General features: G+C 38.0%; 1 protein-coding gene across 31 annotated transcripts in view; it reads right to left on the bottom strand.

Annotated features, from left to right (window-relative positions):
- LOC133527280 (tropomyosin-2) overlaps positions 1–22,668 on the bottom strand; it is a 51,850-nt gene that overhangs the window by 7,160 nt on the left and 22,022 nt on the right. For 3 of the 31 annotated variants that reach the window (XM_061864227.1, XM_061864222.1, XM_061864238.1), the window contains 8 exons: positions 20,668–20,801; positions 19,646–19,763; positions 16,213–16,283; positions 13,744–13,819; positions 9,116–9,178; positions 6,085–6,154; positions 2,073–3,264; positions 1,464–1,718 (listed from right to left, as the gene is read on the bottom strand). In XM_061864227.1, the coding sequence (XP_061720211.1) occupies positions 2,609–3,264; positions 6,085–6,154; positions 9,116–9,178; positions 13,744–13,819; positions 16,213–16,283; positions 19,646–19,763; positions 20,668–20,801 (1,188 nt within the window). In that variant the 3' untranslated portion in view covers positions 1,464–1,718; positions 2,073–2,608. The other 28 variants (XM_061864226.1, XM_061864220.1, XM_061864237.1 and 25 more) reach the window with 21 other exon arrangements.

Raw genomic sequence — 22,668 nt, 5'->3', positions numbered from 1 at the left:
GACTAGTTGTTGAGCCGTAGTTGAGCCGGGGGGGAAAGAAGGGGGTTTGAAGGTCAGGAAGGAAGTAAGATGTATAAAATCGTGATTTTCTGTATTTATTTATTCATATAAGAAATCTTTATTGATAAAGAAAAACTTTAAATGCAAAAAGGCGGGTTTGATGCCATAAGCAGGAGCTCTCTATAGCAGCTGTTTCTCTCATAGACACCATGCGATATCGGAAAGGCAATTCCGTTAGCCGTTTCGGAACCCGTCAGCTGTCGGATCCTACATCCAATACTGCGGAGTACTGTGATACTACGGAAGCGAATGTTGGATCCTACATCCGATATCGGATCGGACAATGTGAAAACGCTCTAACTCTCCTCGAAGCTATAGTTCGTGTCATCCACGATGACGCGCAGATTTGTCAAATCTAACCTTTAATAACACGACATCACGAGTCAAGGCACGCGTTGTCGTGAATGACACGTTCTATAAGTACACAGACTCGAGATCTAAAGTACTTATCATTTTATCCCTTATAAGTCAAAGTGACAGACTAAAACAAACGATTAATTTGTAATTGAGGTTTGTAGCGTATTTATTAATAAATCTCTTAAACTATAGCCCCCTTATTCATAAACGTCTACTAAAGTTGACAAGCCGCTAATAATCGTTTGTCCCTTTCCATCATACCAATACATCGGAAAGTGACAATATGTAACACAATGATGGTCGCAAAAATATGTGGCACGTTCTTAATGCACTACAAATAAGACGCAAATAGTTTGGCAGGCCATTTCCGTCAGTGGAAAAATGCGGCAAACTTGAAGCGTAAAGGGTTGTCCTCCCATAGAAAATTTTAATTTCGCGCCTTTTTTTCCACTGACAGTGGATTTGCCAGAGTATAACTTCTAATATCTTGTCTGTGTATTTTAAAGAGAGTTCGTGATATGGCCGTTTTCATTTTTGAATTTTCTATCAGTAAATGAGATTCATTATGAGGATATAGTATTTTTCAAACTCAATGGTAGGGTGACAGGTGTTATTTCCATATAATTTAGAATAGAATAGAAATCTTTATTGCGAAACCATGGTACATAATAGTTGTTATATTAGAGTGTGAAAACACATGGCACCCTGTTAGGGCATTGCAAATAATCTTATATCTAGGTATTCTAGTTTCTGAACGGTAGGACTAGTATATATCATGTAATGTTCTTAATTAAATATTAACAACATTGTCTAAACTTATTTCAACTAACAATTAAATAGTCATACCTAAATTAACATTTCAGTATTTATAACCTCAACCGCCCTATCTAGCAAAAAATTGTATTGTAATGACACCTGTCAGCGTACCCCTCCGGTTAGAAAAATACTATACCTTATCTATGTCATGAATTAAAGCTTTGAATATGGCCTCACACAATGTTCTTCTGTTTGATCATTTTGTTTTGAGATAAATAAAACAAGAGAGCTAATTAATAAATTATTTACTTATTAAATTAAACGAAAATAAATACCGCCATAAACCTATGGTTTGTAATACTTTAACATCAGGAGTATAAAATATTAATTAAGATACGTTTATACAGATAATTTGAATCGCAGGCTGATGGTGTTGCCAGACTAGCCAGGGCTCGACCTTTATTCCTTGAGGATAAGCTCCACGAACGCGGTGTCCAGGTCGTCTCCGATGTCCTTGTATTTCTCCTTTTCGGCGACGAGCTCGTCTGTACATTTTAAGATATATTAGTCGTAAATTAAGACAAAAAAGTGTTTATTTTTCCCTTTCTGCGCCCTTTATTCATCATTGAACAGTCCATATAGACCTTACTTAAAGCATAAAAGTTACTTTAATAGCGTATATGCGCTTATATTGGCGCTCTAGGTACAGTAACTAGCGTTACTTTTGGGAATCTTTAGAATTGATTAGACGCCTATAATTTTGTCTTAGCAATTTTCTGCTTAATCCCCAATTGCGCCTACTATTTTCGTAGGCGCATATTTGAATAAAGTATAATCTTTTCTCCAAGTCAAGTATTGCATTTATTAGCAGCGTATGAAAAAAGAAAATGAGTGCTTACATGTCGTGATCCTGTTTATTCCGAAGCCATGCGCCGGTCTTGCTGTTACCTCAAGCGTTTCGCTCGAAAGTCAATCGGTCATGCGGTTTTAAAATTTAGTAGAAGCGTTTGATAATTATTATGGGTATGTAAGGTTTATAGGCTTTAAATGCGTATGAGAAAGTGGCTTGGCAGCAGATCAATGGCAGCAAGTGCACAGCTCGCAGGTGGCCGGCGGGATGGCGTGGAGCGGCCCGTGCACGGGCGGCGGCGCCTCCAGGCCCAGGTCGTTGAACGCGATGTCCAGCTCCCCTCCGATCTCGTGGAACATCTCCTTGCCCGAGATCAGGTCGTCTGCACAAACCGACGCGGTCAGCCTACGGTCGTCAGTTACACACGCATGCAACACGGACACTACAAGATAATTGAAATACTATTCCATCAGCTATAGCTCGTTTTTCGTTTAATTTGACGATAAAAAATTGACTTCACATTATAATTGGTACGCCGCAGTTTGATTATATAGATTCGAAGCGTATATTTTCAGTAAGGTGTTTTTATGATGGCGGCGCGGCTTCGGCGGCGGGGGCCGCGTCAGCTGGAGGCGCGGCGGGGGCGCCCTCGGCGGGCGGGGCGCCCTCCGCCGGGGCGGCGCCCTCGGCCGGCGCGGCGGCGGGCTCCGGGGGCGGCGCGTTGGCGGCAGCCAGGGCGGCCGCCTCCGCCGCGGCCTTAGCGGCCTCGAGATCCTCCTCCGTCGTCTGCGTGAGATGGGACACGGAGCCCTCCCGCTCGAAAATTCCCTCCTGCGACAGCGCGGCCGCCTGGAAAGCTTCCTCCTCCGCTTTGCGTTGGCGCTCCGCGGCCAGCCGGGCCTGGAGCTCGACATCGGCGAGCTCCGCGGCTATCCTGGCCTCCTCCATGAGGCGGATGCGGTCCTCCTCGGCGGCGGCAGATGCGGCCGCGGCGGCCTCCTCGGCGGCGCGCTTGGCGGCCTCCTGGCGCGCGAGCTCGGCGAGGCGCTCCTCCTCCTTGCGCTTGGCCTCGGCGATGCGCTCGGCCTCGATGCGCGCGAGCTCGGCGAGGCGCGCGCGCTCGGCGCGGATGGCGATCATCTGGCGCTCGGAGGGGTCGACGCCCGGGATGATCTCCACGAAGGAGTCGTCGAGGTCGAGCCCCATGTCGTTGACGCGCTCGCTCTCGTTGATCACCTCATCTGCGGCAGGCCGAGCCGTCAGTGCGGGTGGCGCCGTGTCATGCCCATAACGAATAATGATGCATAGGATAGGGTCGGGCCATGCCCCGTGCCTCGTGACAATGTACACTCTTCGATGCTTCTTCTTGATGATTTCGTTTTTGATCATTCCTCTTCCGAATCGTTGATGGATCACAAATGATATGAATAATTACAATGATTTTATTTATAGCTGATAGAATCGATGAAATTATTGAAAGGGAGGTTAGGAGCACACGGATTAGTATCAAAAAAACAACACCGAGTTAAAAATAATGATAATATATATTTATAAACACTTGTGTTAGAATACTCTTAAATTCATTAATTTATTTCTCACGAACTTATCTACCATTTCATTAATCGATAACATTAAAAAGACGGATTCCCCTCGATTTATCGAACGTAATTTTATATTTTTCACATTTTCATAAGTATTTGTATGTATGAACGGCGGGCGGTACTCGACGCGCCGAACCTAATCGCGACACGTTGTGGTCATTTTCATCGATTAATTTAAATAAATAGCAACAAACTCAAATTATGACACAAGAAAAATCATACTCGAAACAAAATAGAATATCAAAATACTTCATAGCAAGTATATTCTTATAAATATCATATGCTTACCATCACTCATTAAATAAAACATCTAATCTCTTCTCTAAAATTAAGTAAGAGTTGATTGAATTGTAAACAGACTTGCTAAAGTCGAAGTCTGAATACATAATTACTGTGGAAATCTTATTTCATTGACGTTGGTGTCTATTTTGTTCTACGCTACTGGAATGACCCGAGAGTATGACAAATGCTGAATGTATTTAACATCTTGGTCCCCATTTTGGAATGTCAACATTTTCCCTTAGATACTAGAGTGCCGTAAGATCTTACTAAGCTGCATACAACGGCCGCAATCGGCTAAATCAGTCACTCTCGATAAATAAGGACTAAAACAGATGAGGATTTACGAGTACGCATCTCAACAAAAAAATATTAGTAAAATTGTGTATCAAATTAAAAAAAATTGCACATGGCAGTGGTGTCGTAGCGAACACTCGACGTTACAATAGAAGCGGCTGGCAATTACTCTATAGCTAGTAACATCTAAGAGCCGGCCGGCTCAGCGGGCATCGATTCTCAAGTCAAAAAAATAAAATATCTATGCCGAGTTGAAAAAAAAATCTAGCGCGCGTTCCGTTTTTAAATGACAGTTGTAGGGTTGGGAAAGCGCGCTAGCGTATCGGGAATCGATATCGATGAGCGGGCGGGCGCGCGGCGGTCACGCGTTCACATGTTCTGGATGTCGTGGAGCGTGGCCTCCATCTCCTCCTGCAGGAGTTTGCTCTTTTCGCGCTCGGCAACCAGGTCGTCTGCAAGGCGACGCGGCCACGGTCAGAACACACAACACATTCAAACATTATCTGTCGCGGTGACATGTAAGGTTATCAGAGCGGCGAAATTTATGGTTAAATTTATCTCACTCTTTATCGCGATATGATCTGAACTGTTAAATCATCGTTGCATTGAACGGTGCTCAAATAAAATGATACTGTTCAGTGTCCAGACCATGTTGAGTTGAAAATGTATAAAAAAAAGACTAATATAACGATATTAAATGCATCAATCTCTTTATATGTGTGAAGGAGAAAGGTGCACTTAAAGTTAGATAAAAGTCTGAAAATGGTCACCAAACGACAGAAAATATGTGAATCAAAAACAAAGAAAAACAACAGAAATCAAAATCCATGCTTCACTATACATATAAATACAACGATCAAGCAGTCTAACACAAAGACATGCTAAATTATGTAATTAAGTATCAGAGCTCACCTACAAACTTTTCGCATGATATATAAGATTAATGATTAAGTGCTATGTTGTTCAAGGTTGTTTCGTGAATGAGCTCCAATAATGATAATTAAAGTCGAATACACAATCGTTTCGGGCACATCTTAGCGAAGAAGTAGTACAAATAATACGTATATCCAAAATTGTACTCTCGGATGTTTATAAAATATTTTGGTTGACAAAATAATATTGCCATATCGATATCGACACTATGAAATCACCACTTTACGTTGTGTAATCGACGATGCTTAAAAAATAAAATTATAAAAAAAATAAAACTGTTACTATGATTTAAATAAAATCAGTAATTAATAGCGTAATGAAGTAAGTAAATAAGCTTTACGTCTATAGCTGAGCTTAGCTTTGAGAGTCAAGAAGAAAGCCAGTTCTAATGACTGTGCATTAATGATCAAGCTCTGTCAAACATGTTATAACTTGACTTGAGGTACTTTAAATTGACTTAACCGTACTGCAGTAGAGTGTAATAGATCTGGAGAACCTTGAAAACTAGCAATTGGTAGATAATATTATTATTTTTCCTAGATTTTCTATTAATTATATTTCATATATTTATACATTTTGACGAAGCATACATTTTATTTTGTTTTTATTTTATTGATTCAAAAAAATTACACAGCATTACTGCGAGCACTGTGAAATTTATAATAGACAGTATTGACAACATGATAAATCCGATTTGATACCTATATCAAAATTTGTTTATTATCGATTATGTAATTGTTAATGCGATTTGAGAAAAGCTATACAGGTATATTTCAAAATAAGACAGAAATGTAAGTTTCAATTTTAACTAATAATTGGATCACTTATATTATTTTCTCGTTGCTTTTACTTCCTTTATTTTCAAGTACTAATTCCAGAATGCTTTGTCAAAATGTTAACCGACGTATCTAATAAAGTTCGTAATATATTTGAAACAGGAATATATATTACCTTCGAGCCTGTCGACCTCCTTTTGGAGTTTCTGCACGGAGCGCTCAGCGAATTCAGCGCGGGCTTCAGCCTGTAATCATAAAAAAAAGTAAAAACCTGACCCGATGGCGAAAACAGTCCAATTTTAATAAGAATTCTCAACTTGATTGAAAAAAGAACTTGTAACAACAAAAAGGTTTACTTTCAAGTTATTTAATTACTATAAAATTGAACTACTTTCTTTTTATTTGACCAAAAACATGCAAACTTTTTTAGTTAATTTTATATTGATATAACGGATTCGGTAGCATTTTAAAAATGAACAGGTATTTGACATTGATGTATTTTTCAAAATGAATTTATGCCAGTAAAAATCTATCGATTAAACTTGTGCCCACACTAGTCAAATGTCATTATAGTTCGAGAAAAAAATCGAACAAGGCAGAATAGTCATAAATCTAAATATAATAAACAAACATTATACAATTTGCTACCGAAAATCCGAGTAATTTTAAAACCGTCATATATCATTAAAAATATGAATATAAAAACAAATAACACATTGTTAAAGAAAGCCGAAGCACCACAACTCATGCATTTACCTTCACCGCAAGCAGCTAAGTTGCCGGTCTCTAACTAGACAATAAGATACCGTTACCCACTACTGAAATTCTGTATACTGTGACTACAAAATATGATCATGATGTGATACTTATATCTAGTAATGAATAGGTACTTTATTTGTATAAGAAATATATATAAATAAGTGTTCAAGAAGATGCAATTCTGGCAGTTTTTCTATACAAAAAATTTAATTAAAGGTCTCTCAACATTTTTCTAATAAAAAATTGTGTTGCGTGACTACTGTACTTGTGTCTAAAAGATTAAAACATTGTTTATCATCTTAATGAAAATATTCTATACTTCTACACCAAAAATACAATTTTGAAACCAGACACCATCAAGATACAGAGTTCAACTCCGATCTTTGCATATAGAATAACTGTCAGAGGAATACAACTTTATCAAGGTCATTGGTACTTATTTTCTACGCGCTCCATAACTGAACCAGAGGAACAGCTATACGCAACCGCGCTAAGATAATAGGGGTTGTATAGACGTTTCTCTGTCCCATGTTCCGCGACTCACCTGCGACAGTTTGGCGGAGAGGCCGTGGATCTTATCCTCCACGTGCTCACGGGACGCCATCGCCTGACACACACGGGTATTTACTCACAGCTCGAGCACGCCCCTTGCGATTGTACGATTCGCTTGGCCTTGACTTATCCAGATGTCGCGATTTTACCAATCTCATAGTTTAAAGTTTAACCATTAGAAAATATTGTCACATTTGGGGTACGCATGGCAATGAGGGTAGTCCTTAGCTAACTTCGTACCAACTTGAACACAAGAAAGTGTGGAATGTATTATAAACGTCATATTTTCATAGAAATTTGTCATTAATTATGACATATCCGCACTTAGTCATTGCAAATCTTGGTCGGACGCTATGCATGGCAGTAATGGGTCAATGTCACGGGCATTTCCTTGCGACTGCCTAATTTCTTTGGATACATTTTTGTATTTCATTTGTATCATCAAAATCTCGACTTACTTCATCAAAAATGTGTTAAAAAAGTGTATAATAACGCTTCTGATATTGACCCTAAGATGCTACATTTAGTCTTTCACTGAAAATATTAATAACACACTTGGAAAATAAATCATGACTTCTGGAGAAGACAAGCATAGCGACTAAAGGAACATAAAGCGTACAGTCACAATACAGGCGCAAGACATACATAGGGGATAGAATTATTGCACAGAGGATAGACCTGTACATACATATAGATGAAGCACCAACCGCTGCTCGGGCCTACACCATACCTAACCTAAGGACGCTTTAAACTGTATGAAGAAGTCTGCTACGAAAGCGTTGAATCCTAACTAGAATGCCACGCATATTCAACAGTAACCCGCTGCCAAAAAGCCGCTCCCATACAATGAAAGTTAAGCTCTCATGTTAAAACGAGATACTTAAATAACATGAAAATTGGTATCAACATTTACATAGCGTAGTTTTTATAGCTAGAAATTTGAGCGTGTAGAACTTTTGTGTGTAAAACTTCTGCTCGTTTCTATTTCTTTCAATATCTAGCAACGAAAATCAGACGTAGTCAGACCAAGATAGCTCAACGGCGATTTTTATAGCACAGACGTGCAAGTGTTATTGAAACGTCATAATTTCATAGAAGTTTGACGTTTCCACGACACTTCCACGTATGTGGTATAAAAATAGCTCCAGTTATCTTGAGCTGACTCTAGACATGTTACTTGAATGTTTATATCAAATTTCATGTTATTTCGGAATGACATTTTAAAATTAGAGAGGAACCTCAATTATATTGCAGCGGTTCGTGTAATTCTTAAAGACAAGGATCGAGGTCTCTCAACTTGTAGCGTGGCATTCGCCTAAATCACACTTCATACAGTTTAAAGCAACTACAATCCCAAGATAATGGCGATGGATGATCCTATCTACAACCGCAACCGCTATCTACTGCTAGACCGCGGTTTACCTCTCTCAGTTGTGCGTCCAGAAGTTTCACCTGCCCCTCGAACGTCTCTTCTCTTTGCGTAGCCTGCGATTGTTACTTATTAACGAAAAAAACACAACACAAAAACGAAACTTCATGCACACACAGCGTTGCCTTATGTTACAGTGTTTTTGGCAACGCCGCGCGTAGAAAACAACGGATGTACACTAGATTAGAACGCTAGAGAAAGAAAACAACAACAGTCAAATAAAAAGTGAGAGGAGGGTAACGTTATACGAAAAGTTTTAAGACGCACTACGTTCTATGCCTGATTGACATTCGCTAACGCACCATGTGGTCAATCCGCATACCAGAATCGTTACGCGTCGTTTTTGATGCCACATCAAACCTCAGCGTTTTTCATTTTGTATGTGAATCAGGCACAGAAAACACGCTACAGTGAGGCAGTATGCAGTTAGGCAAGCGATCAGTCGACGGTCTGGTCGCATTCACACCTCCTTTAGGCGGGTGGTGAGGGTTTTGATCTGATTTTTGTACTCCTCCTCGCGTTGGTTGGCCTGTATTAAATTGTCAGCTTAGTTATTGAACTCGTATAGCTTATTTGATATACCCTAACAAGTTAGTTTACATAATCTCTGCATTTACAATCGTTCTACAAATATTAGGTATGTTAGAGTTTGTAAAAGATAAGACCTCCAATGGATAATTTTGGTTGGTGCATCATAATCTTAAAATTGTACATTATTAGGGGACTCTATATAAATGACTCTTGTCCAAAACATTGGTCAAAAGATAACAAGGTGTTTTTCCACCGGCGAGGTGAAAAAACAATATATAATTGGGTGGTTTCATGTAGAGCAACTAACAATAACATTAGAGCTCCACTTGTAAATAGATTTCAAAACGCTGTATCTAGAATGCATTACAAAAAAATCTAATGTAAAACGTTAAACCCGATTTAGAAAATTATGTCTTATTTTACTTATTTAACATTCAGTGCAATGAAAATTTTCTATATACTTTGTTTATTAAGAAGTCGCGTTCGGAAACCTACCTACTGTAGGTACATTGGCAATCTAAGCGCGCATTAAAGACAAGATTTCAGTGTGAGCTAACACTGCCTAGAGATCATTGTCCTGTGCTATATCCGACTATCGAATTATAAATATGTTGATCGGGTGAAGTTTCTTGAAGCAAACAGTAAACGAAACAACCTTCTTATCCACGGACTGACTGAGCCAGAGGAAGAAAACCACGAAAGTTTAAAAACCCTGGTTATTTCAACGATAAGCAAGCTAGATGTGAATCTCGGAAGTGAGGAAATTGACAGACTTCAAAGGCTGGGCAAAAAAAGTCAAGACGGAAGCAAAAATAGACCAATCCTACTAGCCACCACGACTCTCCAGAAAAAGATTCAAATTTTAAAAAATAAAAAGAAGATGAAAACTAATACATACATTACCCAAGACCTAACAAGAATTGCTCTACAACAAAGAAAAGAAAAAGAGGTATGTGCTAAAAAGGACAGCGAAAAGAGAAAACGACCAGCAACTCCGAGCCCAAAAAGCCAATTTCAAAACCATTTTCAAAGTCAAAACACTCCAAAAGTGCAAAAAAAAGATGCCTTTCAAATTATGCGAGAGAAATCAAACCAAATATCTGAAAAACACATGTACACAAACTAGCACAACACCGCCAGAAACCGGAAAAACACAACCCTACAAAGCACAAAATCATAATGGTCTCCCAACACGGCCGGTCCCCGAGGGAGTACGAGACCAAAACCCTCCAACAATACATATCTGCACATACAATGTGAGATCTTTACTGTCACCTCAAAGAATGTTATTACTCAGAGAAGCCCTAACTAACATTAAACATGATATAGTGGGACTATCAGAAGTTAGAAGATCGGAAAATAAGATTCTAGAAGATGAAGACTATATATTTTGCCATACGGGTCAAACACAAGGAAGGTATGGAGTAGGTTTCCTAATCAGAAGTAAATTTAAAAAAAATATACTGAGCTACAATGGAATATCAGAGAGAGTTTGCATTTTAAACTTAAAGTTCAATGAAACAGAAATTTCCCTAATACAAGCCTATGCACCAACATCAGACGCCTCAGATAACGAAATCAAACAATTCTATGAACAACTAAGAGCTACAGAGGACCTTACAAGTAAGAATATTATTCTAATGGGGGATTTCAATGCAAAAATTGGAAAAAGAAAACCAGGAGAAGAAAGTGTTATGGGTCCTTTTTGCTATGGATCCAGAAACCATAGAGGTGAGACACTCTTACAATATGCCTTGGAAAAAAACTTAAAAATCCTTAACTCCCAGTTTATTAAAAAGGAAAAGACCCTATGGACATGGGTTTCACCAAATGGGCTACATAAAAATCAAATTGATTATATGCTGAGCAATTGTACCAGACAGTTTACAAACATAGAAATTATAAATATACCGAACTACTCCAGTGACCACAGACTTGTACGAGGAACATATTTACTTAAAGCAAGGGGCCTAAGTAGAAAACACTTCAACAACACCACATCTCAACTGAATAATGAAGAAGGACAAATTTTTTTTTTGAAATCATTAGAAAAAGAAGTAGAGAACTTGCAACTAATCGAAACTGAGGACATAAATACATACTACAAAAAAATTGAAAAAGCTATCAGCAACAGTCTTAGTGACACAGCACTAGTTAAAACACACAAGCAACACACTATCTTCTCTGCAGAAACTAGAAACATGATAAAAAAACGTTCAGAGCTACTGAAGAAGAAGCCAAAAACCAATAGTGATCGGGAGAAATTATCTAGACTCTATAAAGAAACTAACAAGTTAGCAAAAAAAGACTATATTAACCATAGACAACAAATCATAGAAAAACATATTTCTACAACAGGCAGCTTGAAAAAAGCGTACAAACAACTGACAACGGCTAAGGAATGGATACCAAACCTAGCTACAAATACAGTAGTAAAAAAGCAACAGTCAAGAATGGAGATAGTTAATATAGCTACAGAATTCTATAGGAACCTGTACCATGATCACAACCATAGTTCTAAAACATGCCAGACTTCAACACCTGCACCTACAGCTTCAATTAAGCTTTTTGATGAACAGGAAATTATTGAAAGAATTAAAAACCTGAAAAATTATAAAAGCCCTGGCCAAGATAACATTCCAAATGAAAGTATAAAAATAGGAAAATATCTTTTAGTAACACCATTGACCCTATTATTCAATAAAATATTGCGAGACAGCAAAATACCATCAAACTGGGCAGAATCAAGAATAATACTACTTTACAAAAAAGGAGACCCGAAGGATGTGAGCAACTATCGTCCAATCAGCCTACTACCGACACTCTATAAACTATTCGCATCATGCATAGAAAAGAGATTAGAGGCTAACATCGAACAACACCAGCCCATTGAGCAAGCGGGGTTTAGAAAAAACTACTGTACCATCGATCATATTCACACAACACAACAAATTATAGAAAATTTTGAGGAGCTAAAAAAACCCCTTTACATTGCGTTTATCGATTATACCAAGGCTTTTGACTCAATATCCCATGAAAGCATATGGAAGGCATTAGAACATCAGAATATACCTAAACAATACATAGAAATAATAAAAAACATTTATAGTAACAGTGTTAGCAGAGTGAAGTTGGATAGACTAGGCCCAGAAATAAAAATATGTAGAGGTGTAAAGCAGGGCGACCCCCTGTCACCAAAACTTTTCATTGCAGTCCTGCAAGACATTATGAAAACCTTGAAATGGAATAAAAAAGGTATCTACGTTGATGGTAAATTTCTTAGCAATTTACGTTTTGCAGACGATATAGCTATTTTCTCGGAAACCGCAAAACAACTAAAAGATATGATACAAGAACTGAGCACCGCTAGCAACAATATTGGACTAAGACTTAATGCTTCCAAAACAAAAATTATTACTAATAGTAAAAAGACACCTATATTGATTGATGGAACACAACTAGACTATGAAGATCAGTATATATACCTAGGGAAGCTGATATCTTTCAAAAAGTCAAGAGACATAGATGAGCTGGATCGAAGAATCACCCTTTCATGGAACAAGTTCTGGTCCTACAAGGAAGTACTTAAATCTAGTCTCCCTCTTTTAACTAAAAAGAAGATTATGGACTCGTGCCTCCTTCCTTGCCTCACCTATGCAAGCCAAACCTGGATATACAATGAAGAAACAAAACATAAAATTCAAATTTGTCAACGAGCTATGGAGCGGAGCATCCTGAACATCAAACTTAAAGACAAGAAAAGAAACATTGACATTAGAAATAAAACAAATGTTATAGACGCTTTACAACATGCTAAACGCCTCAAATGGAAGTGGGCAGGCCACATAGCTCGCTACTCTGACAAAAGATGGACACTAAAAGCGACAACTTGGAAAGGTCCAGTAGGCAAGAGAAAACAAGGAAGGCCAAAAGAACGGTGGGCAGATGAGATATATCAAGTAGCCGGTACAAACTGGACAGAGAAAGCCAAAGACCGAAGTGTCTGGAAAAATTTGGAGGAGACCTTTACCCGAACGGGACCTTAAATAAAACATCAAATATTCATATACATACTCTTCATAGTTTCAACAATTTAAAGAAACAAATGTCTTTAATATATTGTATACTTTATTTAAGGAATAAAAAGGTTTATTATTATTATTATTATTATATCCGACTATCGAATTATAAATATGTTGATCGGCTGTGACCTACTTTGACTTGTTGCACAGTGTAGCTATCTATCTTTAGAATTTCATAAATACACTATAAAAAGATATCAAACTTTCAATGTTATATTATCATAGTCATTTACCATTTCATTGACTCCATTTTCGTATTTTTAATTTAAGTAGTCCTTGGTATTTGGTTGAATCGACAACAAAAAGTTATTAAAAGACATGTGATAGTTTTAAAATTCAACCTTAAATGTTTAAATGCCTACTTCAGACTGGTACAAGAATTTGACATATAAGAATACGCATTGTTTTTAACGCACGCTTAGATTTCCTTGTATATATTATACAGATCAAGGAATGATAATATTTGGATAACATAAGGTACCTTTTCCTCGGAGACCTCCAGGGACTTCAGGTTGTTACCGACGACACGGAGCTCCTCCTCAAGCTCGACGATTTTGCTGGAAACGTTAGGGAGCCACATCAGAAAATATCATGTCACGAGTCCCATTTAAAGTATTTGTATCCACATTTTTTGCAGATGGAGGAAACTCCAGTATTTAAGGAAAGTGGGGGCAAGTGCCCCATTGAGGCAATTATGGCTACTTTAGAATACAAATATGACGTAAGTGTTGGGTTGCTTCGGCCGTGATTGCACTTGCCTCTTTCCTTATGGGAAAACTATTGGGAATCAGCGAAAAATTTACCATAATTAATATTTTAATATTTCATTTGTGTCAATGTATGACAGTGAATTAATACATTAACAATGCCAAATGTAATCGCAAAATCAGGTCGGTTTTCAAAAACACTAATAAAGTGTAAGGCCTCTAGAGATATTTTTTTCTTGGACTGACCATTGTATTCAAGTTGTCATATATAGTCGACTCTTTCACAACAAAGGGCTAGTCAATCAATAACAATTTAAGGACGTACTGATGACTAGGCATCGGAGTTTTTATCGCATAGTACGACTAAAAGCGAGCTATGGAGTCGACATAAGCAATAAAATTCAATTCATATTCATACTCATTCATCTATTCAATAAGTGATTTCAGACGACCGGTCTGGCCTAGTGGGTATTGACCCTGCCTATGAAGCTGATGGTCCCGGGTTCAAATCCTGGTAAGGGTATTTATTCGTGTGATGAGCATGGATATTTGTTCCTGAGTCATGGGTGTTTTCTATGTATTTAAGTATTTATAAATATTTATATAATTATCATATATATATATCGTTGTTTAATAAGTACCCTCAACACAAGCCTTATTGAGCTTACTGTGGGACTTAGTCAATTTGTGTAAAAATGTCCTATAATATTTATTTATTATTATTATTTTAATTTTATAACCAAGAACTAGAACTTTGACGAGTTATATACTATACTTTGATTTTGTCTTTGAATATATAAATATTACAAATAAGAATAATTACAATTTTATGTATTGATTATATTACGAAATTTCATAAAAAAGCAATATGTATATTAAAAGAGGTAAAAATAATATGAATGTAAATTAATCAATACATAAAAATGGTCATTATTTTTTATTAGTAATATTTATATCCTGAAAGACAAAATTAAAGGATCATTTACAAACATTCTTGTCCTTGTAAAATTAAAATCACTAATTAAATAAGTGAATGAGTATGAATATGAGTTGAATTTTATTGCTAATGTCGACTCCACACCTCGCTATTAGTCTTATAATAATTCAGCCTATATACGTCCCACTGCTGGGCACAGGCCTCCTCTCATGCGCGAGAGGGCTCGGGCTATAGTCCCCACGCTAGCCCAATGCGGATTGGGGACTTCACATACACCTTTTGAATTTCTTTCGCAGATGTATGCAGGTTTCCTCACGATGTTTTCCTTCACCGAAAAGCTGGTGGTAAATATCAAATGATATTTCGTACATAAGTTCCGAAAAACTCATTGGTACGAGCCAGGATTTGAACCCGCGACCTCCGGATTGAAAGTCGAACGTCATATCCACTCGGCCACCACCGCTATTAGTCTTACCATGCGATAAAAACTCCGATGCCTACTGATGACCTAAATATTTTAATTTAATATCTAGAGCAAATACAAACTAGTGAAATCAAAAAGCGTGCTGGTTAAAGTTGAATATATATCGTTGACAGTTAACATTTATTACAATTTAAACATTCTCAACTTTTTTTCAGTCATATCTGAAAATTCAATTCTAATTCTCTGACTCTCCGACTGATAAAAATTATTATACAATATTTATATGTACAATGTTTAAATAAAAATAAATACAAACCATCAACATGATCATGCATTTAAATTGGTGATTCAAAGTAAAGATTAATTAGAATCCTTCAACTTGGACAACGTAATTTAAATTATATTAAACGTAAATCTTTGCTTTTTATTACCTCATTCACGTGAAAATAACGATCACGCAATATTCTCTATATTCTAAGCATTTATTTGGAATACAACATCTATCACACGTATTAATAATACCACTAAAATGCTAATTTTATGAAGGATTTCGTAGATCCAAAACTACTGTTTTCTAGTTACTCAATGCGCGTAGTGAGATTTTAATTTTATTATTTTATTTTAGAAAGTTTAATTTTATGCAGAAGGCAATTGGCGGTCCACTCGCAATAATATCCGGTTTCAACTTGCAGAATTGTATGTATAAGATAACTTGCTTTCAAAATTGAACACATTACTGTGCACCTTCTGCTTTTATTGTATCGTCCAGTGCATAATGCACTAATGTATGTTTAAGGCGTGTGAAACGTAACAGCACAGACACAATGAACCTTCAACCTTATCCTATCGACATAAGGTCGGTTAAGTGTCTTTTCCACTTACCTATCGCTCTGGTCGGCCCGCTCCTCGGCGCGTTCGAGGTCCTGCTCCATCATAACGAGCTTGCGCGCCACCTGCGGCCGGCCGCGTTAGTACACGCACACACAACACACACTACGCTACGTTACGTTTGAGCGCGCCGCTCTCGACCCGCTGTGTGCAGTGGCGGTGCTATGCGCCAACTCATGTGCAAAGGATCTAAGGATGGGGTTATGCTATAGGGATAAAGGTTATAGGCGATGTGACATATAAAAGGTGCTAGGACGGAATCGCTATGCTAAAAAAAAGCGAAGCGAAAAAAACACAAGCTTAGTCGAGGGCGGCGGCGTAAGAATAAACGAGGGTTGTCCCAAAACATTTAGCTCTAAATTTTACTTTTTGTAAACATTATAAAAAATATCTATGTGCTATCTAGTGCTTTAAAGTGATTACTATGTGATGTGTGCGCTTGTATATGTGCGGCACGCATACGGCCAGTAATTCTGGTGTAATGCCGTGCATATCTGAAAACAAAATTGCCCTATACCACACATATTTCCTGGCCTAGCCTATAGCCACTACGGTACACACACTGAAGAAGTTTAGTTGACACATGGACATGATAGTTAACGTAAAGAAATATCCATGAGATGGGGCAACCCTTGTTTTGGTTATCTATAGGCACAGTGTCATTTAAGTCGCGTTACGGACGTAAACGACCCTGGACCGTACTTAAAAAAGGCGGTGTTGCCACTTAAGAAAATGAAATGGAACAACACCTTATCGCCATCGCACATGGCAATTTTATGCAAAGATACAGCAATGTATTCTGAGTATGTACTACTAAATTGATGTTAACTCGCGATCATCTGGGGCAATTTTATCAATGTGCCGTATTGATGCAAAAAACCGTGTGCGATGACACTTAACGATGCAAATTAAATGTAAAAATAAATGTCTCGTACGCTGGCTCGACCTAAAATGGGACATGCAATAAAAACGGTGAACCTATGTTAAAATACTAATGTAGTTATAGATCGGGTTACGGTGCGTTAGGAATTCTAATCAACAACCATGCAGAACGGCGCAAAAACTCTTCTCAGAATTCCCCTCTAGCTCTGTATTGCTTGGTATGCAAATTCGAGGATGATTTGATTGAATTTCGCTTGCAACCAAACAATATGAAGTGCGGGGGTCCGAGATTGGAAACCTACGATTCGCCGGCCTCAGCGCGCTCCTCGGCACGCTCCAAGTCAGCCTCTACCATGGCCAGCTTACGGGCCACCTGGACATCAAAACCCAAAAGTCAGCCATCGATATTTAAAAAAAAACTCAAGTCCAACACACAAGTCGCTGAGACCTAAATTAGGACGTAATCATACTGAAATCTTCAGTCCAAAAAATACGTTGTCACTTACTGCTGTTATTTATGAGCCATTTTAGCAATTAAATTAAATTTTATCACTGCGAATATTTGTAACAAAATGGAATAATTCCAATTGATTACAATAATTTATAGCTCCATCAAAATTAAGTTACTGACGCAGCTTTTCCCGATTGTAAATTCAACATTACAAAAAAATATGTCTACACGTTGCGCGTTGGCAACATTTTTGGACTTGAATTACAGTTGCTGAGTATAGTAATTACGGGTATCTTATCACGTTCGGTCTTGAGCGACTGCGTATATGGAAGTAAAGCTTATGTAACGACATGCGACCGAGGCCTGTCGCGCCTTTTACGGCGAAAGCCAAGATCAGGCGACACGACACGGCTCCTTCTACGGGACAGTGTCAGAGAAATTAGGACGGACCATCTGGCCACTCCATCTGTTTCCAATTATTGATATCTGTTTGAAAATCCAATATCTAATCACGTGAAAACGTGATATAAAAGACAGCGTCATGCTACAGAACACGTCAATTAGGGAATGCAACCGTCGTTTGTTACTAGGTCGTATTAAATGTTAGTGTCAAACAAAACTAAATTTGGATTAGTCTGTCATGAGTTACTGAGACATCAATGGGAGGGATTTTCGAAGGGGAAATCTCCACACAAGCGCAACCCAAACGACATCGAATAAAGACCTCATCGTATTTCTTGTCGGCCTCCTCAGCAAGGAACCTGGCTTCCTTCAGCTGGTTTTCCAGGGCATCCATACGCTCCTCATCAGTCAGGGACTTGTTCTCGAGGACCTTGCGGGCGCTACATCCAAAACAACATCAGTAACCAGAAAATCCTACCAAAAATCGTCATCACGCTTTTTGCTTGAGATTTTGTATGTAAATGGATGAACCTAAAGATTTCCAAGGGAGACCCAAGAGTTAGACATGCAACGGAAGAAACACACAAAGCGACTCGTCCGACTGGATACAGCTGTAAAGGAAATACTTTGCAACGAGCATTAACTTATGTATTGAAACCGCAAACGGTAGCCATGACTGTTCTATTTCGAAACACATTGTAAGATGGTTCTGTCTTTCAGATTTTTACAATTGCGGTAAATATAACTGTTAATGCCCATTACAAATTCTTAACACATAATGATCAGAATCAGTATTCTACGGAACGGTAAGACACAGTACTGCAAAATAAACATACGTATTTTGCAACACTAAGATTGACATTTAAAAACTTAAATCCAGTTTTGCATTTACACCATATTAGTATATTATTTTCTGAATGCAAAACATGGACATAAGTATCTAAATGTCAACTATGATGCTATAAGGCTATGCGAATTTTATATCGCAATGATATATTTTGGGGTAATAATTATTAATGCCAAAGACGGCCACAGACGCGCACGGTTGCAGTTAAAGATTATCCGTGCATTCCAAAAAGATTTGCGATGGCGCGCGTTGTATATAATAGGCGAGGCGTTCAAAGGGTGAAATTCGTGTAGCCTTATAATTATAATAGGAGAATGTAATGTACACTGAATACCCGAGTCACGACACTGGTGACATAACGCGATATACATCAATTATTAGTAAACACGGCAGTTACATCACGCTCTTCGTTATCTGTGTTTGTGATCATTGACAGTTGATGACTAGACGCATGATGGTCACAACAGTCATCAAGACGAATTATAGTAAGTAACGGTATGGGGTTTAACATTACATTCTTTAAAAAGCCCATAAATACACATGAACCTATTCTAGCTAATGAATATCACAAATCACGGAAAATGGCGGAACTCGGACCAGTCACACTTGTTTTTTCTACAGAACTGTATTTTTGAGCTCAGTTATACCTTAGGCTAAAAATGAAAAATATAGACAAACAGTAACTGCGACTGTATTGAATATGTGGGCGTATTTTTCTAAAAAAGTACAAAGTATCAGCATTTCATAAAAAAGGTAGGCTAATCAGCCGCCCGTACACTTTAAAAAATACTGTCCTGATATTACTGATTGTCTCTGGTTCAATAATGACGATGATAAGCGTTCACCTCTTCGTATTTTTTGTCCGACTCCTCGGCGATGAGCTTCGCCTGCGCCAACTGGGCTTCCAAGATGGCCACGCGGTCATCCTCCATGTTGGTTCGGTTCTCCAGCGCCTTGCGTATTCTGGTTAGTGCGGGGTCAAACACATGCGTGTTACAAACATCGATATCGATAAAGTGGCTTTTAACACTATTTTTCATTTGGTCTAGAAATATGGTGGTTATGGGCGAAAATAAAAACGAAAGCACTCATGCACACAAAAACTCAAAGGGCTAATCCATTTACAGTTGAACTTGGAAGCCGTACAAAAAGGTTTTATAAAAAATCACTGTCAGAGTCCGTATTTATATGTTTTGTAGGCATTAAAACCTTGTTGTATGGCTGCTCTTTAGAACGGTTTTGAAACAGGTGGCATTTCTTTGAGTTGAGATAAGGTTTTCTGACGCAAACATACTGTTTAGTCACTGTCGGAAATCCGACCAACTAACACTTGAACTGTGTCAATATTGAACTAAAACTGTTTTCGGATTGACACAACTAGTGCCTAAACAAAATGATTTTGCCTCTCTCCTACATCATGTTATCTAGTTATATTAAAATAATAAAATAAACGATTGTAAAATGGCGAACGATTCACTCTCTAATAATGATTGCTAAAAATCCTCGTAAGTAATATGGAGGCAAATGTGTTTGTTTTTCTTCTGAATTTATGCCATTTTCTTGCAAAAGGCCCACGTCGATTGTAATAAGATTTTAATAGGGTTGGCAATTGTCAAAGGTTTTTATAGATGGCGGCAGCATAGGTTTTACCCGTCTCTATTTTTTTATATAGGATTTGGCTTAAATGGCTACTAGTATTCAGGTTATTAAAAAAAAAAACAAGATATTAACAGCATTCGTAAAACCTAGCCACAAAACATATTTAAGACACCCTCCAAAACGTATCCTTCTGCCAGAAAATGGGCCTACTAACTTGTCAGAAAGAGACATATGTTTAATCTAACATCAGCTTTGTTGTTCGACTCACCGTTCGGACTCATCGGCGGCCTGGCTGGCCTCCGCGAGCTTGGCGGTGGCGGTGGCGAGACGCTCCTCGGACCTCTCGAGGTCCTCCTCCAGCAGTTGGATGCGTCGGTTGAGGGCGGCAACCTCAGACTCAGCCTGGAATGGAGGTTAATGACTTAGTAATATTATTATATTTTATCTACTGTTTAGCGCTTTACAACTAGCTATAGGGCTAAGATGGTCGGCACTTTATCATTTGTCACCATGCCTGTCAGGTTCTAACAAGTATGTAAGCGCGAAAGTGACGGGAATAGTGACACGTGATAAAAATAGAAACATGATGCCACCGCTGATGCTAAAAGCTGCTTAACAGTTTTTGGAATATGGCATACAGTTATATTAAGTAACCATAAGGATAATTTTGAAAACGGGTTTATTTTACAAATGACAAATATGTATGTAAGTATTATCTATAAAACCAGGAGTATTTCATACTTTAGCAACACTTACGCTACTGCAAGGCTTACCAAGACATCTTGATTACTGTTGTTACACTAGAAAGTGTTTAGGTTTAGGTGACATTTACCATTTTCAAAATTACCCTGCTTCCGAAGTATTTTCAAGATACCCTCCCCCCCCCCCCCCCTCCCTATGAACCTTACATGTATAACATACGACACAATCATGTATAACTATAAGGCTTTCTCTTAAATCTCAACATGGAAATTACGTAAGTTTAAGTACCTGTTAACCTACATACAGTAACTCCCAGCCCAGCTCCATAAATCAAAACTTCAGACATCCGATTCGATTACTAACCTACCTTAAAAAGCTTAAACCCACAACGATAAAGGTACCTATGTTGAAACAGTAACCGAATACTATTGACATTTATAGCGACAATAAATAATATTAACGAGTTGACATTTACATCAATCATTACGGTACGAATATGTCCATTGCGCTTATTATGCCAAATAAGGTAAAACTACCAACAATCGTATAATTATAATCTTACATATTATAAGATTCCTTACACATCCAGGCAAATGAGCATGTCTAGAATATTCATCTGAATTATCCTTCACAGAAAACGTAGGCATGTTGCGTAATAATTATTAATTGCTCCAATTTCATACAAATTAACAACGCTAGTGAGGCGTGTAGTATCGATAACCATAAACAATCGCGCGTGGTATTTTATGATAAAAATATTCAATTTTATCGAGTGAAGAGAACAAAAAGCTCAAGACATTCTAGAAATTGTTGCATACAAGATGTACTAAACGATTTTTAGTGATTACCGGTAAAGCAATATCTTGCAAAAACGAACATGGATTATTTCCCACTAGAAGACTTTTTTACCTTAGTAATAAAGTTCACGATTAGTCACTCATTGTGTTGTGAAATCTAACTAATCATTTTTAAACCCTTATTACAATACCGTAAGGTGCAAAAGGGTACACATGTCTTTGGCATCGAAGCCTGTGCGTGTCCGCATTGCCAAAGTCGCATTGTTAAACGTCTACACAATACACGTGTTTCGAATTCACGGCACGACAGTGGCATACTGATCGCTATACTACCAACTGCCGAATTAGGACTGATTTATTCCAACCGGCGACTGTTTATACAAAATTCCTTTAAGGATTTTTCCACAAAAACATTCCTACAAGAAGTTTTAACAGATCGCGGATTTTTTTTCTTACATATAAACCCAAATTTTGATATTTTCCTCGGTCAACGTGTCATTAAACTTAGTGACCTTAACAATGAATGTTACAGCTGTCTACAAAAATAAGCGCTATAGGTACTTTCATTTATTTCGTTAAAATTTAATTAGAGCTGTGGCAGTAATGATCAGCTAGAATTATTTATATTAGGTATGTGACAAGTGTCGCGCCGACATATTCATGACATCACGCGTCCTTGCCTGCGAGGAAGCGCTAACGAGTCCCAGTTTCTCCTCCTTTTATCCTGTGTCGTCATCGGTGCGTGGCCTCTATTTATAGACCATAAACAA

The sequence above is a fragment of the Cydia pomonella genome, chromosome 17, assembly GCF_033807575.1.
Source record: "Cydia pomonella isolate Wapato2018A chromosome 17, ilCydPomo1, whole genome shotgun sequence".
In the NCBI taxonomy this organism is placed as follows: Eukaryota; Metazoa; Arthropoda; class Insecta; order Lepidoptera; family Tortricidae; genus Cydia; species Cydia pomonella.
The sequence above is the reverse complement of the archived record's forward strand: the minus strand, read 5'-3'. Positions and strand labels throughout refer to the sequence as shown.